Source organism: Erpetoichthys calabaricus, chromosome 17 (assembly GCF_900747795.2).
Source record: "Erpetoichthys calabaricus chromosome 17, fErpCal1.3, whole genome shotgun sequence".
Lineage (NCBI taxonomy): Eukaryota > Metazoa > Chordata > Cladistia > Polypteriformes > Polypteridae > Erpetoichthys > Erpetoichthys calabaricus.
Genome location: NC_041410.2, coordinates 100,027,077 through 100,050,149, shown reverse-complemented (window position 1 = coordinate 100,050,149; position 23,073 = coordinate 100,027,077). Strand labels below are relative to the sequence as shown.

The 23,073-nt window shown below is 54.4% G+C and overlaps 1 protein-coding gene across 2 annotated transcripts; it reads left to right on the top strand.

Moving 5' to 3' along the window:
- The first annotated feature begins 6,385 nt into the window (after positions 1–6,385).
- On the top strand, positions 6,386–22,626 carry LOC114667387 (adhesion G protein-coupled receptor E1). 2 transcript variants are annotated; one of them, XM_028822666.2, is made up of 19 exons: positions 6,386–6,770; positions 12,597–12,680; positions 12,887–13,033; positions 13,152–13,301; positions 13,469–13,612; positions 14,272–14,421; positions 14,917–14,954; positions 16,048–16,134; positions 16,400–16,550; positions 17,740–17,853; positions 17,944–18,131; positions 18,211–18,378; positions 18,456–18,650; positions 18,730–18,947; positions 19,913–19,979; positions 20,062–20,153; positions 20,290–20,458; positions 20,539–20,643; positions 20,734–22,626. In XM_028822666.2, exons 1-19 carry the CDS (start codon positions 6,746–6,748, stop codon positions 20,770–20,772), a joined length of 2,331 nt encoding a protein of 776 aa, XP_028678499.1. In that variant the 5' UTR covers positions 6,386–6,745; the 3' UTR covers positions 20,773–22,626. The 2 variants fall into 2 exon arrangements, with proteins under 2 accessions (XP_028678499.1, XP_028678500.1); XM_028822667.2 differs by lacking the exon at positions 13,469–13,612.
- The last annotated feature ends 447 nt before the right edge of the window (positions 22,627–23,073 follow it).

Below are 23,073 nucleotides of genomic sequence, written 5' to 3'. Positions count from 1 at the left end.
ACTCAAAGCACAACCAATGCGGGCAGGCAGCGGCCACCAGGGTGTGCTGCGGGGTCACCCTGCGGCCCCCCAGTGCCTGAGTGGACTGGAGAAAGGGGGCAGTGTTATATAGCGCCTTTCACAGCTCCTCTCAGCCTTTCTCACGGTCAGGCGCAGTGGGCCGGGTCCACTTGGACTCCCCCTGGGCGCCGTTTGCTTTTTTCCGACGCCGTTAGTTTGAATCTTTTTTCCGGCGTCGTTCACACTCTGATCTCGCAGCCCGTGGAGGCGGACGACAGACAATGAGGAGGAGAGGAAGAGTCGAGCGTGTGAGCGGAAGTGAGAGACAGAGGGGAGACAGAAAGGCGCTATATCACAGATAAGGAAGGAGAGCGTGAGGCCAGCATCAAGCAGCTTGGCGAGGGGCCCGAGTGTCCCACCAAATCATCACAGATCAGGAGGGACGAGCAAAGGGGCACAGCCAGCTGGGCACTAACAGTGATGGGCCTCGCTGAACTGCTCCTGCTCACCTGGGGGGCACCTAAATGAAGTCCACGTCACACTCGGCCATTTCAGGGTGTCCTGCATGTGTTGATGTGAGTGGCCGCCCTGAGCTGGTGATTCTAAGATGGCGGTCCGAGACCACCACAGGACACAGAGCCGAGTGGCACAACTGAGACAAGTCAGTGATGATTGGCACCTCTGGAATTCACCAGGGGTCACTGAGCCTCACTCCTCAGATGATCGGTGAATGAGCACGTCTGTGTCCTCACTGGGCATCGCTGGAATCCTGTCAGACTGGCATCAGAGTGAATGCCCACTTTGACTTACGGGCCCTCGGAGTGACCAGCTGACTCGGCCCACAACTTTGGTTTTTTTTCTCATATTTTTGGGTCTCGTTGCAGCAAACAGCCGAGTGGCATCACGAGGCGGATTGGCCAGCACCTCTAGGTGGCACTCACATGATTAAAGTGAAAATCACATTTGGGGACTGTCATCAGTGAGCGTCCAGGACCCTGAGGTCACAACAGTGACAGCAGACGTCCACTTGACACTTGAGCCCTCAGGGTCAGGCCTAGTCAAAGGCTGTGCTCCAATCTAACGCCATCAGGGTGGCACAAGGGCAACTCCTCCAGCTGTCAATGGCCACAAAACTGGGGCTAAAGCAGTGGCATCATGGGTGGAGGCTTCCAGGGCATTCCATCCAGTCCCCGAGAACACAGTTCAGACATCATGGATGATTCGTGCCAAAGTGGTCTGAGGGCCAAGGTGGTCCGCTTTCCCACGTAACGTTCTTGTAGGGCTGGCAGCATTACCAGTTGGGGTAGAGATGCCCCTGGCCTTAAACAATAAGGTTGGCACCTCCTCAGCCTCATGCAAAGACCCCTTTGAATGGGAAGCTTGATATGCTCCTTGGTGGTCTGGCAGTAGTTGTAGAGGGGGGGACATACAGAATAAGCCCACTGCTGACCCCAAGTTTATGGCTGTCATTCATGTTGGTGACTGTCACCCGCTGACCACCCGCGCAGGAGGGGCACACTCCTAATAGATACTGCTCATGTCATTTTAACTCACCTACTGGGCTATTGGGTTCAAGACCACAAAGGGACTGCAGTATATGAGGCCAAGACAGGCGGTGGGCCGCCAGCAGAGGGTCATCACGTCTGCCTCGGGGTGGGACTCGCTTTGCAGAGACGTCTCCAGCTGTTTGTCACTCAGCAGGCACAGGGAGCTGCCAATGTCCAAATGCCCCTGGCTGTGCCCACCTCACGCTGCTCTGCTCTTTACTTGCTGTATTTCATATAGTACCTTTCACAATCAGCAACACGTGGCAGCCAGTCAGGTGGGCACTTAGTTACCATCCTTAAACAGCTAGGGACTCAAAGTGCCAGCTCAGACACCAAGTGCAGGGCGCTATACAGACAGTCACATGTCTATGCAGGGCAGATTTCCGCTTTCCTACACAAGTGCCAAGGCTGATACTGTCAAAGTGGCAGTGGGTCACCCCTGTCACGGCAGCACCGCTGGCACCGACTGACCTGAACCGGCGTCCTCGTCCATAAAGAGCGGCTCAGCTCCTCCAAAGTGACGTTTGTGACGATTCACATGGCGCTCAGCAGACAGAAAGCGCAGCGTGTGGGAAAGTTGGCCGGGCAGCTGTGGGACCAAATCACTGCCAGAAACCCACGGGAGGCGGGCCGCCTCGAGCCCTCCGCCAATTGTGTGTGGTGGGCAGGAGTGCGGGGGGCCCAGGAGGGGGCCGAGTCACACAGGGCAGGGCAGGGCAGGGGGATCCCAGAGTACAAATCAGCCAGGGGCACACTGGGGTTAGGGGGGGTCCTCCAAACTACAAATCTTGACAGAGCAGACACAAGGGGGCGCACACACAGATGAAAGGTATAAAGACCCTGCGTGCAACAACTAAGGGGGCACTCGAGAACCTTCCCACCACCCCCTAGAGAATGAGAGTCACAAGGAGGCCCCCGGACTTCACGAGTTTCTAGGAGGTGTCTATGCCCATGGTGGGCTTATCAAGGGGACAGATGACAAGATGAAGGATGGGCGTCTCTTTGCTGTGCTGGTCGGCCCCTCCAAGGGCCCCTATGTGATTGTCCAGCTTGCTGCCCCTCTGGTGCCCTCTTCCTGGCCTTGTACTTTTCCGACTCTTTCACTTCCCCAGATGAGCAGGCTGGCATTGTTGGGTTTAGTGCCCTGGCAGAGCCTCGTGCCTCCTGCTACAGTGGCCACTAGCGCCCCCTGCCAACAAGCAGCACTATTGCAGATCCTGTCTTCCTGTTTCAAAGGCAGACTTTATCTAACCTGTGGGGACAAAGAAAAGCAGAGAATGACACACACAGGATCCCTCTGAAGCCACCCAATGTCACCGACCCTGGTAAATCACACAAACTGGCACCAGATGGACATGAGCTCACACATGCCAGCTGGACCATCATATTCATCTCACCCTGTGGACAGCTGATTGACCTTCAATGGTCTGAAGTGAGACACTTGGGTTGACACCTGGATGGCATAAATTGGCATCAGGAAACACATGTGGACCTGGACGGTGAGATGGCAGGTGGCCAACTGTCCTGGTGTGACACTGGGCAGGCCCTCTGTGGATTGTGACACTGGGCCAGGCCAGCTGTTGGCAGGTGGCCACACACTTTGAACCGGTAATTGCCATCTCACGCCCACTTATCTTGGCGTCACTGCCCTCTTTCTTCATGTCCTCAGTGATTTTTTTTTTTCCCAGTTGCATTTCTTTGTTTCCTTCCTCATTTTTCACGAGAGGTTGGAGACGGTGACAGCGAGGTTGACAATGAAGCAGTCCAGCTGAAAATGTTCAGACATGAGGCACAGGGGGGCCACCTGCATATACACCCTTGTCTAACATTCACCCCAGTTTTCCCACCAACACCCAGGCACACAGGCAAAGTGGCACCACCCATCATCTTCAAAGGTCACTTGGGCTAAGCTGTGACACATCCAGTTGGGCAGCTGGTGGTGGTGACAACCTGAAAGGACGAGAGGCACACCAGGAGGAAAAGGGTGCAACATGGACTGGTAGTCTGGGAGGTATGAGCTGGGCATTTCTCTATCCGGGCACCAGCTGGCACATGCCAGGTACATGCTGGAGATTAGTGTGGGCAGAGTGGGGCACCAAAGTGAGGCCTTCTTCTAGAGCTTGACCCACCGAGCCTGACCACTCTTAGCTGTCTGATGGGTGTCAGCACATTGCTGCCAGTCATTAGGAGAAGCAGGAGAGGTACACACCAGTGTGCCATGGTGCCCAGTAATGTAAGTGCCATGTGGAGCTGGCACCCCTAGGCTGGGCAGGCCCTGATGCCCTTCAGTATTTGGTGTCTATTCTCTGCAGATTAAGCAGGTTGACTTTAACTATCCATACCAAGTGTCCAGAATATATAGAGGGAGGTGCCCAGCTGGCAAGCTGCTGGCAGGGACAAGGCCAACATGAGGATGGCACAGAGCAGCACCCAGTACTGAATCATGGAGCTGACACCTTTATGAGATTTACAAATGGCTGTCAACCAAACGAGTGGTGAATGGGCTGAGTGGCCAACTGTGCTTGGCTGGGTGCCCAGGATGGGCCATGGGCTGGAGGCAGAGGACTTGCAGGCTGGCCAAATTGTAGTAGGCATGAAGCCATGCCCATGTCAGAGAGGAGACACCAAGGGTGGCAGAGACTTGTGGCCATCGATGAGCATACGGTGTCACAAGGGGAGGAGGGTGGCCGAGTTGTCTGTCTGGCACAGTGGGCAATAAAGGAAGGAGAACCGGAGTGTAGGGGCAAGTCTTGGGCAAGTGGAGAGACACATGAGGTGGGGTCAGACTGCCCGGCTGTGGCACTCACATTTGTCCACTTCCAGTGACTCTCCATTTTATTGTTTATTTTCAAAATCTCAGAATTTTCTTGGGCTCTGCCAAGCCTCCCTAAAGTGGGTGAGTGGCATGGAATGGTCAGCTGGTACCCAATGTGACTCAGTACCCATATGGCCCACGTGTCCACCGAGATTTACTGCGGTCACCACACTTACATCTCAAGCCAGAGAGTGACATGTAGTGTCACCCTGTCTGCTGCTGGCATTGTACCCACTGCCAATGATGATAGCACACTGATGAGTGGCACTTAAGGCACTGTGAAGAGTGCACAGGGCAGGGGTCTTCATGTCGCTCATGCTGTTTATTACATCAGGTGAAGTGCCAGGCAGTAAGTGACATTAATGATGTAATGTGTAGGACAGCAGGTGACGTGCATAGTGCCCTCTTCAAGTGAGCTGCTGGTCACCTGGTGAAGGGGAGAAGGACCAGCACCGGGCACACAAGGGCTGAAAAACACCTTTGTGTGTGCACCTTGACTTGGGTGTTTAGACTGAATGGCACCTGTGCCACCCTAGAAATCCTGCCTAGAGGAAGAGGAACTGCAGGTGGAGTGCCAGTCCACTGTCCATCTGTGGCTGGCCACTCTGGGCAGTCTGTGACTTGTGATTCTGTCCCACACATCCATTGCATGTGCCCCCTCCAGCTAAGTGGCAGTGGAGTGGTCATCCTGGCACCTTTCAGGAAGGACCTGATGAAGGCTCAACAGCAGGCTGTGGACTGATGTCCTTAAAAACCTTAGTCACTAAACTGGACAGGGAGTGGCCAGCTGGCAAAGGCTGATGCCACGGGGCGTCCCGCTAAGTGCTTGCAGTTGGCTGATTCCGTGAGAATTCTGATTACCCAAGGATGCCAAGAGAGCCAGTGAAGCCCGTGAGTGTTGACAAGGCGGCGTGTGACCGTCCATGAAGAGGGTCGGGGGGTCAGCGCCAACGAGACAGGCAGCCTCATCGCATTTCCGGGCTCAGCTTCCTATGGCCATCGGAATTAACTTAAGGAAGGAAAAGTCAGCAGAATGAGGGGCCTTGGAGCAGCCGAAGGTCCGCCTGGCAAGCCCATTAGCCCACTGCGCCCTGAACAGTAAGACCTTGTCTTGGAATTGTCCACAACTGCATGAGGCAAATGTCCACGGCGTCCGCAGAATGAAACTGGAGATGTGAGTGGAGGGACATGACAGCCGTGGTGAAGCCCGGATGGTGACGAGGGACCTCAGCTGTGTCACTTTAACAAAAAGGCCACATGGGGAGTCAGAGCCTGAGAGGAGTCAAATCAGTCCATTTAGTATAGCGCCTTTCAGCGAGTGCAGACTCGAGTGTTCCTGTAATGCACAAATGACTAAAGCACACAAACAGAAAATGAACAAAAGGTCTAAGGGGGGGGGGGCTCCTCACAGCGTCCATCCATTGAGGTCATCAGGACAACAAAGAGAGAAGACAACTGCTGGGGTCCACGGCGGGTCATAACAGACAAAGTCAGACAGTCTTGGAGACCTCAGCCAACTGGTCACCCACCCCTTACTGGCCATTCTACAGTTTTATATCAGTCTGTGCCCCTCATTTGTTGGCTGCAAGGCCCCCCCCGTACCTCAGTGTCTTTCCTTGGGCACCAAGTGGCACAGCAGGGCACAGAGAAGACAAGTTGAATAGAGGGGGGTCCTCAGTGGATCACACTGATTGTATTTCTCAATCACAGCCAACCAGCACATCTAGTCAGGGTATGCCAGTCTGAAGTGGCGTCCTCAGCCGGAGACTAGAGGGGCATCTTCTCGGTAAGCACCCCTTTATTTTATAGCGCCCTTTGCAGGCTCAGAACTCCGTCTCAACTTGAAACTTTTTCGAAGGTCCACCCCGTACATCGCCCCCTACAGGTGAAAAGCGGGAGCGGGCTCCTCCATTTGCACTGGAAAACGAAACTGAAGTGGCGTGCAGTCGAAGCCCCTCACCAGCAAAGGCAGGCAGTCCAGTCTGATGAGGGACCCTGCGCCCGGTGCATTGCCCGTGCCAGCTCGTGTGCCCAGGTTCGTCCTGCGCGCCAGACACGCCCACCCTGGACACCTCCTGTCTGTTCATCTGCGCGAGCCAATCAGAAGCCGCGCTCCCCGTCCCTCCTTTTCCGAGTCGCGGTCCCCTGGGTGTGTCCGTCAGAAAGGCCACAACTTGCTTACTGGCTGCTGCTCGCAAAAAGCGCCGACGCCGCCCCGTGTAACGCGATCACCCAGCAGACGAGAGCCGCAGCTTCTCACGTAGCGGATCGGCGAAGACCGCCGGGGACTAACGGGGACAGACGGCCACGGCGGCGACCCTTCAGACGAACTTTTCTCTGCTCTGGGCCGCCCCATCGAGGCGCGGCGGGACTTGGCGCACCCATGGGCTCCTCTGCGGCTTTCGTCGGTAAGTCGGACGTGAGCGGACCGGGGGCGTGTGGGCGCTCCTGGCAGACAGAGGGGTGGCAGCGTGCCAGGGGCACACTGAATGTGAAAGCAAATCCCAGCGAGCGCCGCCGAGAGTGCAGAAGACAAACGAGGAGGCGCTTCAACGGAACTAAGTAAAAACGGAAAACCCCGCCGTGAACTTGGCGTCGCCCCTCTCGGGAGCTCGGCTGCCGTTACTCGTGGGCGCTGTAAAAGGAAGGTGACGGCGCCGGGCGGGCATGGCGCTCACTTGGGCTCCACGGCTTCGGCTTTATTTGGAATCGTGACGCTCGTTTACTTTTGGGGTGGATCATCAGAACACAAACACGCGCGGTGACAATAGGAAGAGACACACGCCTAGGGACACGAGGGGACAGCACGGGACAGGGCAGGGTGACGTCCTTTAGGACGCTCTGAGGGTCGGCGCCGCAGGTGAGACCTCCACCAACACCTGCCTCCACGACGAGCGCCTCCTGCTGGTAGCGGGTGGCCTTTCGGTCCGTAAAGCGGAAGATTCGGCAGTGCGGTCAACAAATAAGAAAAGACAGCGAGAGGGGGCTTCACGTGGGCCGAGGAGCTCGAGCTCTTCCTGGCATTTCCGCCGCTCCCCTTTGTAACCATTTAGGAGGCTGTCGTGTAGCCCCCCGGTCCGAGCCCAGCAAGGCCACCTTTGTGAACGAACTCATCTTCAGGTGTTGTCCTGACATGTCACTGTCACGTGAATTGCGCTGACTTGAGACCCAGCGGCAAGTTGGGTGGGCTGACATCCTCACAGGGGGACTTGCACAGGACACATCAGGCTGCGTTTGGGAAGGTGACATTTAATGGCAGGAAATTTAGGAACTAAACCTGTGAGGTTTGAACGCACAAAGGGGACTTTGGAGTCGCAGTGGACTTGTCACCATCGGGTGCCAGGTTCTATAGCGCCATGCTGTGTGCAGCACCACTCACCGGCTTTATCAGGCCTCCTGTGGAGCACTGGGTACACTTTTGGCCTCCTTAAAGACAAAGCAGCACCAGAAAAAGTCCAGAGAGGGGCGTCTGAGGGGTCTGAGCTGTGAGGAGACGTCCAGGGAGCGAAGCCTTTTCAGAGATGAGCAGCAGGCCTGACTGAAGTGTTTAAAATGTGTCCAGTGGATCGAGACGCGGACTTTAAAATGAGTCCATCAAGAACACACGGGGGGACACCGCTGCAGGGGACTTGTGAAGGGTCACTGTCACAGAAACATTAGGAAGAGGACCACAGACACGTGGAACAGGTGACCAGGTAGAGGACTTTAGAGACCTCCAAAACTGGACTTGGTGTCATCTTGGAGGAGTTAAGTGGACGGGAGTGGTGGGCTTTGGGGGGCTCAGTGGCCTGATCTCTTCCAGACTGTTCCAAACTGATTTGTGTCAAATGAAGAACGCGGTGGGTGTTAAACCTTCAAGTGCCACCCAAGCAGGAGGCCCTGAAATAAACACTTAAAAAAAACTTCAGGTGTCACACTTCTAAAATGGAGATCATCAACAGCACAAGTACAAGAACCTCATCAAACAGGCTTAGGGACACAGGAGCCTCCCCTGGTGGCACTGAGCATCAGGCAGGAATGGACCACCCAGTAGAGCTGTGAGCGGGCAGGCAGTCACAGGGAGAAGGTGCAGAGTCCCCACAATCACACCTACCACGTGGGATCTGGGAAGTGGCAGTGGTGCCCACCAACCCACAAGAGCCCTTAACTATGACAATAGGTGTCACCGTTTTGGTCCCCTCACTCGTCTCCATGTCCCCTGCACTGTCTGCGGGTCCCCAGGTGGTCACTCAGCTCACTTTATGCCAGGAAGGGTCCTGCGTTTGGTGCCAGCAGTCTCAGTGGGTGGTGTGCACCTGTAAAAATGTCATGAAGAGGCCTGAGGTCACCCGACAAACACGAAGGTCGCTGCGTTCGTTTAATTCGTTAAACTTTCAAATCAGTGAAACACCAGACGAGTCACCAGGCGACCTTCCAGTGCTGTCATCCACTCGACGTCTCCGTTTTATTGTCGCACAACATAGACAGTCCGGTTTGGGGGGAGGGGGGGGGGGTGGGGTCTAACTTCGCCATCTCATTTCTTTCAAATCACACAAATGAACGCATTCAAGACAGAGACCACCACCCCAGCGCCATTTGAGGGTCCCAGCGGCGCGACGAGTGGAGAAAGGCAAACTGAGTGAACCCGAGTAGGCGCCCCGAGTGACACGCCGGATGGCGACACTTCAGCACGACAGCAAAAGTTAAAAGTAAAAATCGCGCGAGGAATCGCAAACGTCCGTGGAAAATGAGAAGCGATCGGAACTGGGGGCAAAAAAAGAAAAAAACGAAACGTCCGAGAAGCCCCTCAGCTGGACCCCAAAAGTGATGGAGCGGGCAGCCCACCAGCGGGGCGCGGCCGGAGCTTCTGAACAAAACTCGGAGGGCTACGGGGGCGTTGGGAGTGTCTCCGAGATTTGGGGGTCTCCGATCGACCCTTTCTGATGTCACATTGACGAGACGGGCGGATGTTTGTCTGCCCACTCACTGGCCCTTCCGTCCATTCCCCGCCCGCCCGCGTCTCCTGCCGCCCTTTTCGACTTTTCTTCTTTCACTTTTTCTTTCCGCCTTCTTCATCTCTCCACCGATCGACTCATCCCACGTGCTTCACGCGGACCCTCCTGGCTCCGTAGGTCGCACTTCTCCTTCCACCGAGCGGAGGATGTGCGTCAGGGAGGCCCCGGGGAAGCCACAGGAGCCGCCTGTGCCCGCCCGCCCCCCTCTGCTCTGCCAAGCTGGCACGGAGCAAAAGCGCAGCGCACACAACCGCAGGGGCAGCGACAGCGACAGATCGGCCGTGTCATCTCCGTGCCCGAGGCGAAGCCGCCTTTACACAAATCGCGCTTGTGGTCACCAAAGCCGAGCGCAGCCAAAAATAACCGCGGGGCTCCGATTGAGGGCTTGGTGTGGTGGGCGAGGGAACGAGCGGCCACCAGGGGGAGCAGTGAGCTGAGGCGGCCAGATTGGAGGGCGACTGCACGATCGGCCTGGACAAGAAAGAAAGAGGAGGGACACAGTCTGTTAGAGAGACAGATAGAAGTGAAAGGCGCTATATAAGAGTTCTAGAAAGGGTCATGTCATAAGATAGATCGATACATAGGAGAGGCTCTGTAGAGTGTGATAGGTGTGGAAGGGTCTGTGTAACACACGTGAAAATAACAGAGCCATGAAAGGCACTATATAATAGAGAGAGATGGGTAATAAAGGCACTATATACTGTAATAGGTAGAAAAGACACTACAGGAAGGACGTGAAAAGGTGTAAATAACACAGATAGATAGATAGATGTGAAAGGCACTATATAATAGATAGATAGATGTGAAAGGCGCTATATAATAGATAGATGTGAAAGGCGCTATATAATAGCTATGAAAGAACAATATTGCTTAGATATTTAGATGGGCACATCCTCACATGAAGATTTATGCCCAGTGACTACTGAGCTCCTCTGTCAGTTCTGAGACCCCCTCATGCAGACCCCCAGAGCTCCACTTCATTAGCCTGACAGCACATCCTCCATTTTGATTCCTCCACATTTCTTAGAAAGGTCCCCCACCCTAACTGGTACAAAAGTGAATGGAGAGAATGTGGCAGACTGGTAGAAAGTGGACTGGTTGTCCACCCACCGCTGGTCGTCTCAAACCCAAAGCCCTCATCACCTGCGACGTGTGACTTTGAAGCAGCAGCTCACGCCTGCCTGCCTGCCTGTGAAGGAGAAGCCCACAAATTCGTATCCAAGGCACAGCCCATGAAATGGCCGCCGCTGAATTTCTGAAGTAAACAAATAAACATAAAAATTATATTAAAATAAATTTAAAAACACCCGTCAAAACAATTGAAAAGTGAGACCCCCCCCCCCAAGGAGAACAACAGAGAACTTCTACCTGCCATTGTCCACGTTGCTCTTGGCACAGGGCAGGACCCTCCCTGGATGGGATGCCAGGTCACTGGGGGGCATTCCACACAGGTGGGCAGTTCAGAGTCTGCCTTTCGGGCTGGTGAGGAAGGTGAGAAGACAGCAGAGAATTGCCCCTTTGTCTGCCTCGAGATGGCACAATATAAAACACAGATGAATGACTGAGCGGTGACCCCGCTGTCAAATAATGAAAACTGTGACCTGCCAGGGGTCTTTGCCACTCCAGGCAGCCTCACTGCGGTTACACGGCCACTTTTTCCAGCTGAGCTGTGCCCGTGAAAGGCACTATATAACACATCATTTTTTTATAAGTTCAGATTTATGACCAGCTAGCTCTGGCTGCCATGAGGGTAAGGTTGGCAGTGCATGGCAGTGCCCGGTGATAACAGGACACGACAAACATCTCTGTGAATCAGAATGCAGAAGGGTGCTGGACTGGCACCATGTCCAGGTGTTGTTCCTGCCTTGTGCCCTGGGTTTGCTGGGATGGGCACCTGGAGTTGGTTGGTTTGCCAATGTTACAATCTGTGCATTGAGGACAACTGCAGAATTCCTGGGAATTTTTTAGAAGATCCTCATTTGGGAATCGCTGGCTTGGCAGTCCTGAGTTGCTTTGCCCACTTGAAGCTGTGAATGAGATTTGTGCCACTGGCCCCTGGTGGACTGGCATCTTGGGTGCGTTGGTTTCACACTTTTGAAATGTGGTGGCATTTGTGTGTCTGATGTTTGGTGACTTGTCTTCAGACAAGTGTCACAAACGGTTGGCATCACATGCCTTATATAGTGCCTTTCTGTGGTCAATGCCACTACACAGTGCTACCTGTGCTCAGTGAACTGGCTGACTCAGTGGCACACAAGCTTGAACCACCAGCCTCGTGCTTTAGGGTGTGGCACCTTAGCCATGCTGTGCTGCCAGGCACTATAAAAACCAACACTACCTGGCATATTCTGGAGGGCACTGAAGTGGTTTGCACACTTTGAATCAAAAATGGCCGTGTGGACATAAATATAAGACATGATGTTTTAAAATGGCACCCCAGACCTGGATAGGTGGTCCTAACCATTCACTGCTGGCACTTCTTCTTGGCCGCCTGGCACACTCATGTTGTGCAGGACACTCAGTTGGACTGAACTCACCGTTACATTCAGCTGGACGTGAAGGGTGTTTTGTGATGTGCCACGCTATCCATTTGGTAAAGGGGTAGACATGGTCAGCAGCAAACCTTAAGCATGCCGTGGCATTTTAAGCTGGTGTTAAGAGGTCCAGTGTATGCCTAGATAACCGCCGGGCACCACTGCCACCGAGTTGTCACTCCACAGGGTTTAATGCAATGAAAGCTGCGTCCTGCTTTGTGTCTGAAGATGCTGGCATCGGCTCCTTGAGGGAGGAGCAGCACGTCCACCATGTCCATCGCGTACCCAAGAGCATCACAGTATGTGCAGGCCTTGGTGGGCAAATCATCTGCTACGGTCTGAGTGTGTGCCCAGTCCCTGTGGGTGGGCAATCTGAATGGCCAGCTGGCAAAAGAGGAAGTGCAAGTGAGGCACGCTGAGAGGCAACTTCAAAGACATCTTAGGGGTCCCGGGCACGCCAGCACTCAGTGGCCACCCCCCTGTTCTCTTCTTTATTGCCTACATTATAAAAAGTAGTTCATAATAGAAAGCAGTTCAATGTGGTGCCAAACTGTGCCAGTGTGTGCCATGTGAGTAAGGATTGGCATGAAGATCGAGTTTGAAATAGTCCAAAGGGCAGCTGTGCCAGGCTGGACATCCCAGGTCTGGAGGGCACAAGTGTCCACTGCGAGGAGCCTTCACTTTCATTGTCCTTTTTGTTTTGCAGTGGCGTTCTTCTGGGTGGTCACCGGCCCCTGTGTGCAGACCACTGGTGATGGCATGTCTAAGTTATCCAATGGCACCTCAGTGGGTAAGTTCTGTGAAGCCTCAGGGTGAAGTGGGGGGTTGGAAGGACACAAAGGAGGTGACAGTGACAGGAGCTCCTTGTGGCTTTAGAACCCTGAGGGTGTGGCCCACCTGTGTAGTGGACAGGTGGTGAGGGGCACCTAGTCAGTGTTGTCCTGTTGCTCCTGCCCGTGTCCACTGTGAGGTGGTCATTGCTTCCTGTCTCTGCAGACCACGATGAGTGCAGTACCCCTGACTTCTGCTCAGACAACGCGCTGTGCGTCAACACCTACGGGAGCTACCACTGTCAGTGCCAGGCCGGCTACAGGAACCACAACAAGAAGGTCACGTTCCCTTATACTGAATCTTTCTGTAGAGGTAAGAGAGACGAGGAGCACGAGAAGACCACCCGCCTGGCACCTCTGTGCCCTTCTGCTCGCTCACTTGTCTCTGTCCGACTCCACTTCACCTCCTTTCCCTTTTCTCCTCCCCTCAGACATTAATGAGTGCACTGAGCAGCGCGGCCTCTGCGGCCCCAATGCCACATGTAGGAACACAATTGGCAACTACAGCTGCTCCTGCCAACCAGGCTTCACCTCAACATCTGGACAGCAGAACTTCACAGCCAACGAGTCCTCCTGCCAGGGTAATGCTTCTTTAATTAATGCCAGTTAGTGCCAGGAGGGCATTGGCACCCGCTAACCTGTCATAGTGAAAGTGCCACCTAGTGACCAAGTCCTGAACGTCATCCTGTTTGACACTGAGGTGGCCAGCTGGTCAATGCCCAGTCGTTATCTTCTCATCCTTCTGCAGATATCGATGAGTGTCGAAAGTCGCCTTTCCCATGCGGCCTCAGTGCTGCCTGTCTAAACACGCCAGGAAGCTTCAGCTGCTCCTGCATACAAGGGTTCAGGGTGCCAGCTGGGCAGCCGCCACTCCGAGGGACCCATTGTGAAGGTAACAGAGGCCTGGTGTCACGTGTGCCTTGCTTTGTGTCACATCACGGCACTCTGTGTGGCCAGCATGTAGGAGATGCTGCTTCTGCCACAGCAAGATGAAGGACCCGGCGTACTGACCTCCTCCTCCTCCTGTCCAGCGTCCCTCTGCTTTGCCCTTAATCCACCCCGCTTGCTGCTGCCCTGTCCCCATACTGATGAGTCCCCACCAGTGCCATGCCTCGGTCCTTAAAGCCAGTAAGTCCTGCAGTACCCAGTGAGACCACAGCATGGCTGGACATCAGCAGGCCCGTGTCCAGCAGCTGTAGTGCTATCAGGGCCCTTGGCACCTCACCCAGCTTCAGCTGATTGTGCCACCTGTCACACGTGAACTCTCGGTGGGGGTGCTGCTCCACTGGACCTTTACTTTATCAGTTGGCACATCCTGTGGTCCACATTAACAGCACGCCTGTGTCCATCAGTAGACTGCACGCCTCTCCAAGTGACAACTCCAGTGTGTCCACCTTGAAAATAGGAGGCAGCAAGGAAAAGATGGGACCAGGTGACCAGTGTGGTCAGCACGCTGAGTGACCAGGACATCATGTCAGAGTAATGAGCTCACAGCATCAGGAATGGCTGCCTTCAGACCACTAAAGCTTTTGTACTTCATTTGTACTGCAGACATCGATGAATGTACAGAGACCCCCGAGATCTGCGGCCCCAATGCCAACTGCACCAACACAATGGGCAGATACAACTGCTCCTGCTCTCAAGGCTTCATGTCCACTGCAGGAAGATATCAGTTCAGAGCAAACGAGTCCACCTGTGAAGGTAGGAGACGGGTTGGGGGGCAGGGGGGGTCATTAGGGATGAGGTGACATACACATAGATGGTGGGACAGCAGAGGTGCTCCTCAGATTCTCTTCAGGTGCCCCCTGTCATGTGATCATGTGGCAGTGTGTCCTGAAGGCCTGCTCTGTGGATCACTAGCTGAAGCTTTGGCCAACATGTCCATCAGAGCAAGGCCATCTACCAGGGGGTGCTGTGCTCATAGGGTGACACCCATTGAATGTCCTCCAAGGAGCACTACAGTATCTGTCCACTTGGGGAGCCACTGAGTGGAACTCATCTACACTTTAAGTAGGCTGGACACTCAATCACACCACCCACTCGTCTAGGTGACCTATTAGACTTGTGTGACACAAGGGGACAGCATGGGCCTCAGGTGTCACCCTCACATGTCACCAAACCAGACAGACTTCTGTGTTAGTCACCCGAATGGCTGCTGTCCACTAACCAGAGGTGCCCATTTCTTGTCTTTTCTAGCCCTCAACTGCTCAAAGTTTGACACAAATGAGATCCAGGTAGGTGGACACATCTAGCTCTGTAGCCGGTAACCGTCACCTGAGCATCACGGGCCCGTGAGGAGGTGGAGAACATGGGACTTGGGCCAGCGTAGAGGAGGAAGAAGAGGGAGGAAGAGGAGAAGTGAGCACAAGAAAGAGAAAGAAGAGTAGGAGGAGCACAGGGTGAAAAGTGAAGAGAAGAAGATGAACAGAGTGAGGGCAAGGAGGAAAAGGAAAAGAAGGGTGGAGGAAGAGAACAACGAGGGGAGGTGAAATGAGAATGAAGTGGAGGAAAAGGAAAAGCGGGAAAAATTAAAAGTGAGGAAGAGGAAGAAGGAGAAGAAAGAGGAGGGTGAAGATAGTGATGAGTAGAAAAGGAGGAGGAGGAAATAGAGAGGAAGGAGAAAAACAGAGTGAGGAAGAGGAGAAGCAGAAGAAAAAGAAGAGTAAAAGGGAAAAGAGATGGAGTGGGAAAAGGAGGAAGGAGAGAAGACGTGAGAATGAGGAGGTGAAAGAAAAGGGCAAAGGGAAGGGAGGACTAGGAAAAGTGAAAGAGAAGATAAAAGACAAGAAGAGGAGGAGACAAGAGAGTGAAGGTTCAAAGGTGAGGAGGAGAAGAGCAGGCCATGACGAGGAAGGACACGAGCAGCAGGAAGCAATGGAGGAGAATGAGAACAAGGAGGGAGCAGGCGGCCATAGCAGCTCCTCAAAGGTCCACAGAGAGTCCTGGTGCCGGTGGTCTCTTTACTGGTGGACCAGGAATTGAGAAGCCTGAAGAACAGCAGCTGGGCACAGGGGGGCTGTGTGACTGGCAGTGGTCTGTGCTCCCTTGAGGCCAGTTTATGCTTGGGCCATCACCCCACTCTGTGCCCACCTACTGTACCTTCTAGTCTGCCGGTGCTCTAGCCGTGTGCCCGTCATCCGGCTTCAGACTGCGCCTTTTTCACCCTCGTTCTTCTCCTCCTCCTCCTCCTCCTCAACTCTTCGGTTTCTTACATTTTCCCCCTTGGCCCTGACCTCCATTTCTTGCAGATGGCGCTTGATTTCACTTGCTAGCCGCTCGCTCGTGGCTGACCCCCTAAACGGCTGTAATGTCCTTCTTCTTTTTCAGGCTATGGCTGACCTCAAGTCTTTTGCTAAGAAGCTTTGTGAGGAGCAGATCAGCCATGAAGCCACTCAGGACGTGACGCATTTCAAGGTAAGCTCTGAGCTTTAAGGGTCCCCAAGCAGAGTTTCACTGGCCAGAGCTGAGAGGGCCTTTGAGGGGTCCACCAAGTGACAGCTGTCCACCACCTCTTATGGACATGTGACACCTGTGGTCATCTTCTGTGTGCAGACTTAAGCCATATAGAGTGGGATGAGCGCCCCCTACTGACTGTAAATGGGTGGTCCTGCATGATCGGCCTCTCTGTGTCACCCTGTCTGGTGTACCCGCTTGCTTTACCTGTGTGTCTCTCGCTCAGACTCTCGTAGGTCACATTGAGGGCATCGTCAGCAGAGGCCAGGTGGGCGGCGCCAACGTTTCGGAGTTCTTCGCTCAGGTTGAGGACACACTGATGCTGATTGCTCCACTGCTGCCAGATGACCCGTCCGGGCAGACCATGGACAGCCGCGGTAGGTGTGAGCTCTCCTGGCCTTTGTCACTCCTCGTAGTGCCCCTGGCTCCTGTGCCAGCCTGAAGCAGCTCGCTGCTCACTTTGCTCATTTTACCGTGTAGCTTGTTTGTGTATAGCGCCCCTCACTGAGCGATGTGACTAATGAGGACACGTAAAGACACGCTAACCCCTGCTGGTTGTTCTCCGGTCAGGTCTGTGATGACAGAAACTGATTCCAAACCTCCCAGTCGGGGCTTTTCTAGGATTTGATGGTCTCGGGGTCTCAGCCCCCCTTTACGGTGTCTCATTTCACTTATCTTACGCAGCGCTGGAGTTGGAGTCGAATCTCCACCGGCCCCCACCGTGTTGTGGGCGTCCTCCTCCATCTTCTTGAGATTTCTTAGCCGAGCGCCTGACCCTGCGAGTTTCGTTTATAACACCGAAGAGCAGGGGGAGGTTGGGGTCCCCCCTTGGGGTTTTAGAGTTCACAGATTAACAAACATCTTTAAGTGATGGGGTGGGGGTCTCCCTTGGTGTTTCAACATCAGTGTAATAAATAACACTATAACCTGGTTGGGGGGGGCACCAAATATAAAATCTGGGGTCTAACCCACCAAGTCCCTCCCTCCCAATGCCACCCAGTATCTCAGATGACTCCTCCATGGGCAGGAGAGCAGCTTTGCAGTGGCACCAAGTGGGTACAGCAGGACAGCGGGCAGAGTAGCAGAATGCAGGGGGGTCAGGAATCGCTTCTACTTTTATGCAAATGGGTAACAAACAGAAACAATCAGCAGCTCTAATCAGCAAAGGGGAATCACTGAGAGACCCTCCAGAGCTGCGTGGCCACAATCTCCACTTCTTTAGCAGGCTGGCATCTCGAGATCTTCACGTTCGCCCAGTTTGTAAAAAATGACAGGCCAGATACGTAAGCAGAGCTGCGGCCATTTTGTGTGAAATGTTTGTGCCGGGCAGCCAGTGCAAGGACTCGAGGACAGGGGTTATGGGGTCCACTTCGAGCAGGCAGCGAGGAACGCATTGCAGGACTTGGTCCTACTAGAAAGAGGCACAAGAACTCACTTCTTAGGATCATCCGTATTTGGAACTTGTCTCGATTATCCAACATTCATCTATGGCACGCGAGGCACGACAGATTATAGCGCCTTTCACACCAGCACCGCACATAACTGACACCGCCACTTTCACCGCAGACGCCGCAGTCCGGGTCCGAAGAGCCACTTCGCCCAAAGGTCAGGTGGTGCTGCAGACGGAAGGCGTCGTCATGGAGACAGACTGGGAGACGGCAGCCAGCCACGGAAGTCCAGGTCAGTCGGATTTGGTGCGTTTCCCCGGCCCACCGGTGGCTCCCCAGAATGGCTGCCACACATGTGCCCTGTGCTCTCCCCCCACCACAGGCTTTGCCACCGTGTTTCTCATCACCTATGGTGACATGCTGTCCAACATGGAGGACTCCTTAGAAGAGGACCTGCAGAGACACATGGATGAGGTGTATCTGAATTCCAAGATCGCGACGGTCACCGTGGGCAGCAGGAAGGAAGGCAACCTGGCCAGACCTGTGAATTTGACCTTTTCACACCTGGAGGTCTGTGTGCCCCCCAAGTGGACAAGTCCATCCCCATGTCTGGTGTTCGTAATAATTCTCTTCTTTTGTGAACTTGCAGGACTCCACTGGCTACAAAGTGGTGTGTGTCTACTGGAAGTCATCAGGCGGCAGGAGCTACTGGTCCAAAGATGGCTGCCACACCACAATGTCCAATGTCACTCACACCACCTGCCGTGCCGATCACCTCAGCAGCTTCGCTGTCCTCATGGCCCTCTATGACATTGAGGTGAGCATTTCTTTGGGGTGGGCCGGACACTCTGCCACTGCTCTGGGTCCTCACACTGTCCCTGACCTCTCTGGCAGGACATCTTTGAGTTGAAGGTGATCACCTGGGTGGGCCTCTCGCTGTCGCTCATCTGCTTGGCACTCTGCATCCTCACTTTCTTCTACTGCCGTGCCATCCAAGGGACACGCAATACCATCCACTTGCACCTGTGCATCAGCCTCTTCATCGCTGACCTCGTCTTCCTGGCGGGCATCTCCAGCACAAACAACAAGGTAGCCATTGAACACGTGGGCACAGGCACCTCAGAAAGCCACCCATTTGCCTGGTTGATCACACTTGTTGTCTCCACAGGTGGGCTGTGCGGTGGTGGCAGGGCTGCTGCACTTCTTCTTTATGGCCGCCTTCACCTGGATGTGCCTGGAGGGGATTCAGCTCTACCGCATGGTGGTCCTCGTCTTCAACACGACGCTGCGCAAGCTCTACATGTTTGCATTCGGCTACGGTGTCCCAGCAGCCATCGTGCTCATCTCGGCCTCGGTGAAAAGCAGCGGCTATGGGACCAAACGGCAGTGAGTGTGTGGGCTGTGGGGCGTTACTGTGGGTGGGACAATGAGTATCGAGGGGTGGGCTGCCAGAGTGTAGTAAATGTGAGTGGCCAATCAGGGATAGGGCGGGGCTTCAAGTGTGTAGGCGGGGTTTGAACCGCAGGATCTCTGTAAGTCCCAGTTGACAGTGGGTGCCTGCGGGTGAAGCAGCTATGGACTGGGCAAGCGTTTGAACGCACGGGTCATGTGGTCAGTCTGAAAGGCCAGTAAATGTCTGGGGTGGGGTGGGCAGCAGAAAGGCCCTTCTGAGCTCCATCTGGGAGTCCGAGCTGCCAATGAGGGTGGGGTGGGCAGTGTGTGGGCAGGGGTGTGTCAGTAAATTGCATCTTCCAGTGTGTGAGTTGCAGGGTTGAACTGGGCGGACCCCTCAGTGTGTGGGTGTGGCCTCAGCAAGTGAGTCTCCATAGGTGGGGTGGAGCAGATATTTAAATGCACAGAGTCCGCCTGAGTTAGCAGTGCCTATGGGGGCGGGGTCAGCTTTGGGGAGGGGCTTCACTTCTTAAGTCTCACTGGCTAGTGAGTATTGGGGTGGGCGGGGCACTAAGTGAATGGGTGGACATCGTGTGGGGGCGCTTGGTAAATCTATTGGGGTCTGTTTGGCAAGTGTGGGGTGGGGCTTTAAATACAGGTCACCTGGTAAGTGCCAGTGCCAGTGCCAGTGCCAGTGTGAGAGGTGACAACAGCTTGGGTTAGCGTTCACTTGTGAACAACAGAATATTTGACTGCCATGTGATCAGACAGAAAATGTGTGGGAGGAGCTTAAAAGGATGGGCTAGTGGAGGGGACAAGCAGTTTGTGGGAGGAGCTTCTATGATCTGTGTGGTCAGACTTTTGGGGGGCGACCTTCACAGTCGATGGGCAGGTCGCCAAACACACGGGCTGCCAGTGAATGTTGTCATTTAAGTCTCGTGTGACGTCTCTTGTTGCAGCTGCTGGCTGTCGCTGGATGACCATTTCATCTGGAGCTTCTTTGGCCCGGTGTGCCTAATTATTGTGGTGAGTCCTTACTTTCAGGTGCCCCTCGGTGGTGCCCACTGCCGACTGGCCACCTCCCTGATCTGCCCCCTCTTGTTTGCAGGTGAATGTGGTCTTCTTTATCATTACTGTGTGGAAGCTGGCAGAGAAGTTCACAAGCCTCAACCCGGACATGCCCAACCTGAAGAAAGTCAAGTAAGGCAGAGACCCCCAGGGTCCTTAGCCTTGGGAAGGGCTTCTTGGCTTCTTCTCAGGCCAGAGGGGGCCGTCTAGCTGGACTCGACCTTTAGCCCCTCGTCTCCGCTCAGCTTATCCCTCGTGTTGTCCACAGGGCTTTCACAATCACAGCCATTGCCCAGCTGTGCATACTGGGCTCCATGTGGATCTTCGGCTGTTTCCAGTTTGAGGGCAGTTCCATCGTCATGACGTACCTGTTCACCATCCTCAACAGTGTGCAGGGCATCTTCATCTTCATTATGCACTGCCTGCTCTCCAATCAGGTGAGTCGCGTCCCACGACGGGTCCCGAGGCACACACTCTTGTGGGGTGGGCTCACCTCCGGCCTGCTCATGTTCTGCAGGTACGAGACGAGTACAAGAACTTCCTGGCCACGACCTTCAACCTGAAGAAGAAGACCAAATACTCGGAGTTCAGCAGCACAAGCAACAGCTCCTCAAACGCACAGGTGAGAGGGCGGGTCCATCACGGTGTCACCTCCATGCGAGTGGCAGATGCCAGGTGAGTGCCACCTCTGACCCGAGTTGTGTTCCCGCAGAGCAAGAGCGTCCAGAACACGGGCGAGTCGCACATGTAGGACCCTCAGCTCCCCACCGATGGCTGCTATGCAACGCAAACTGAGGAGAGCGGGAGGAGGCTGACGCTGCTGCCCGCCTGCTGCCTCTTGTGCCTTCGAGGTGCCACTCTGTCCACTCGATTCCTGCTTGGAGCTCTCCAGTCCCCCAGGATGCTCCCTCACTTCACTGAAACTCGTCTTGAGGTTCTGCTGCCCACCCAGCAGGAGGCGCTGCTCTTCACGTACTCTGTCCACTCTGCCCTGTGTCCTTTCACGTCTGAGGTGGCTGGCGTCGGGCACGTAGCCTGGTGAGTGAGGACCATCCAGCTGGTCGGACAAAGGAGGCGCCTTCACTTCAGCCCTTTTCTTACCTTTAGCACGATGCCCACGACTTTCTGAGGGTCCCTGTGGTAGACATGGCTGGTCCGATGCTGTAAATACTGAATTCATGGGATGGTTTTACGCTTCGTGATTTCCCTTCCAAAGGAAGCTGTTGGCAGATTCGCCCTGAAGCCCCCAGATGGTAGCCCCTTTGCACACAAGACTCTGAATTTGGTGCCACCCTGACTTTGTGGTAAACGTTCTGCACAAATCACTGCAGACCCGTGGTCCTCGTCTGGGTGTCAAATCCCACCCCTTTGGTCAGCTGTCACATCCTGCCCTGCCTCATCCCACCCCATCCTTTCCCTGACCCCGATTATGATGTGATGGGTCAAGTCACCCTCGTCTCGGTGCCACGCCTACCTTGATGTCAAACCCCGCCCCTTTCTCCAAGTCTCAAGCTTTGCTCTACTCTTGTTTGGTTGTAAGGCCCCGCCCCTTTTATCTACTCCCCTCCCCTCATTTGAGTGTCAAAACCCACCTCACCCATCCCCGCCCAACACTCATTAGCCTAATTAAACTCCAGCTCCGCCCATTCTCCATTCTGGTCCGCCCCTTTATCTAACCCAGTGCACCCCTACCTCATTTGAATGTCAAACTCCCCTGAGTACATCTCAAATCCCGCCCCTTTCTTCATTTCGACTCCGCCTCTTTCCCGGTCACGTGTGCCAGGAGGACTGAGGACTTTAACCTGAGATTGTGGCTGTGCCCCCTGGTAGACTGCTACCCAATCCATACTTTGTGCCCAGTTCCACCCCACATAACCATTAACAGAAGGATGTCAGATGATAGCAGTGAGAGTCTCTGGGTCACAGCCCACCTCAAAAGGGGTACACTGTCCTGTAGGAGGGTCCGCACTCTCCAGCTCTTGAGCCGTTTTCATGTGTAGAGCGAGACGCGTACCCGCCGCCCTCGATGGCAGCCGTCGTGTCGCCTGCACAGTTTGAAAGTTGAACAGCTTTGAATGTCAAAATGCCGAGGGGCTGCACTGCTGGTGGGAGTCACACCTCATAACTAGGGGGACCCCACGTTTTGGGGTGTGTGACTGGCGCCCCCTATAAGGTTGGCTTCAGCTTTGTCCTCAATGTTCCTGAGAGGGCTTAAATGGAATAAAACTGATCTGGATGGGTGGGGGGGCTTAGGAAAACACCAAAGCTGAGCCGGTGGTCAAGGAGACGTTGGCTTGGCAGCTTCTTCAGCACAATGGCCGTCCAGTGAAGTGACCGTCACCGAGTATTTATGGCTGCTCAGGACGGCCTGCAGGGGGCGCAGACGATGCCCCATTGAACACTCTGGTCTAAGCACTGGTGGGGTGTCCATCAGGGCTGACCGGAGTGTCCAGTGCCTGTGAAGCTCCACTGTGTTTATTATGGGCTGTACTGCACAAAAGGGCACCTGCAGGGAATGCCAGCATTTGAACAAAATCCACGGTACTTCAGCTCTTTGTGTGCTTGAATCATCGAATGTGTCAATAAACGGGTCACATCAGACAAAGGCGACTGGGTGTGCTTTACTGGGGGCGCCGTGCAGGACTGACCAGATGAGACACGCCAACGTGCCAACGTCCAGCTAGGAGGAACGCCCAACTGATGTACACGCAATGCAGGCATTAACAGCAATGAGCCTTGGGTTCAAAGGCAGCAGGCACGTTCTTCAAGATGTTATACTGGACCATGTTTGTGTGCCCAGTGATAGCCTGGCATCCTGTCCAAGGTTTGTTTCCAGTAGTTGCCCAATTCTGCTGATAAAGACCCCCCAAAGCCTGACTGGCATAACTCAGACACGGGCTTGGTTGGCTGAATGACCTCCTCTCATTTGTCCGACTTGTATTCTAAAACAGAGAGTCTCGGGTTCAAAACGTCTCCTGTGTCTGACCCACGATGGACTAGTGCCCCCTGGGTAGGCTCCTCCTTTGTGCCCACACTGCTGAAATAGGCCCCG

Coding starts and splice junctions, on each gene's coding strand:
- LOC114667387 (XM_028822666.2), top strand. CDS start 6,746: ATGGGCTCCTCTGCGGCTTTCGTCG. Junction 14,422..14,916: donor AAACGAGTCCACCTGTGAAG/GTAGGAGACGGG, acceptor TGTCTTTTCTAG/CCCTCAACTGCTCAAAGTTT. Junction 18,651..18,729: donor TCTCCAGCACAAACAACAAG/GTAGCCATTGAA, acceptor TTGTCTCCACAG/GTGGGCTGTGCGGTGGTGGC.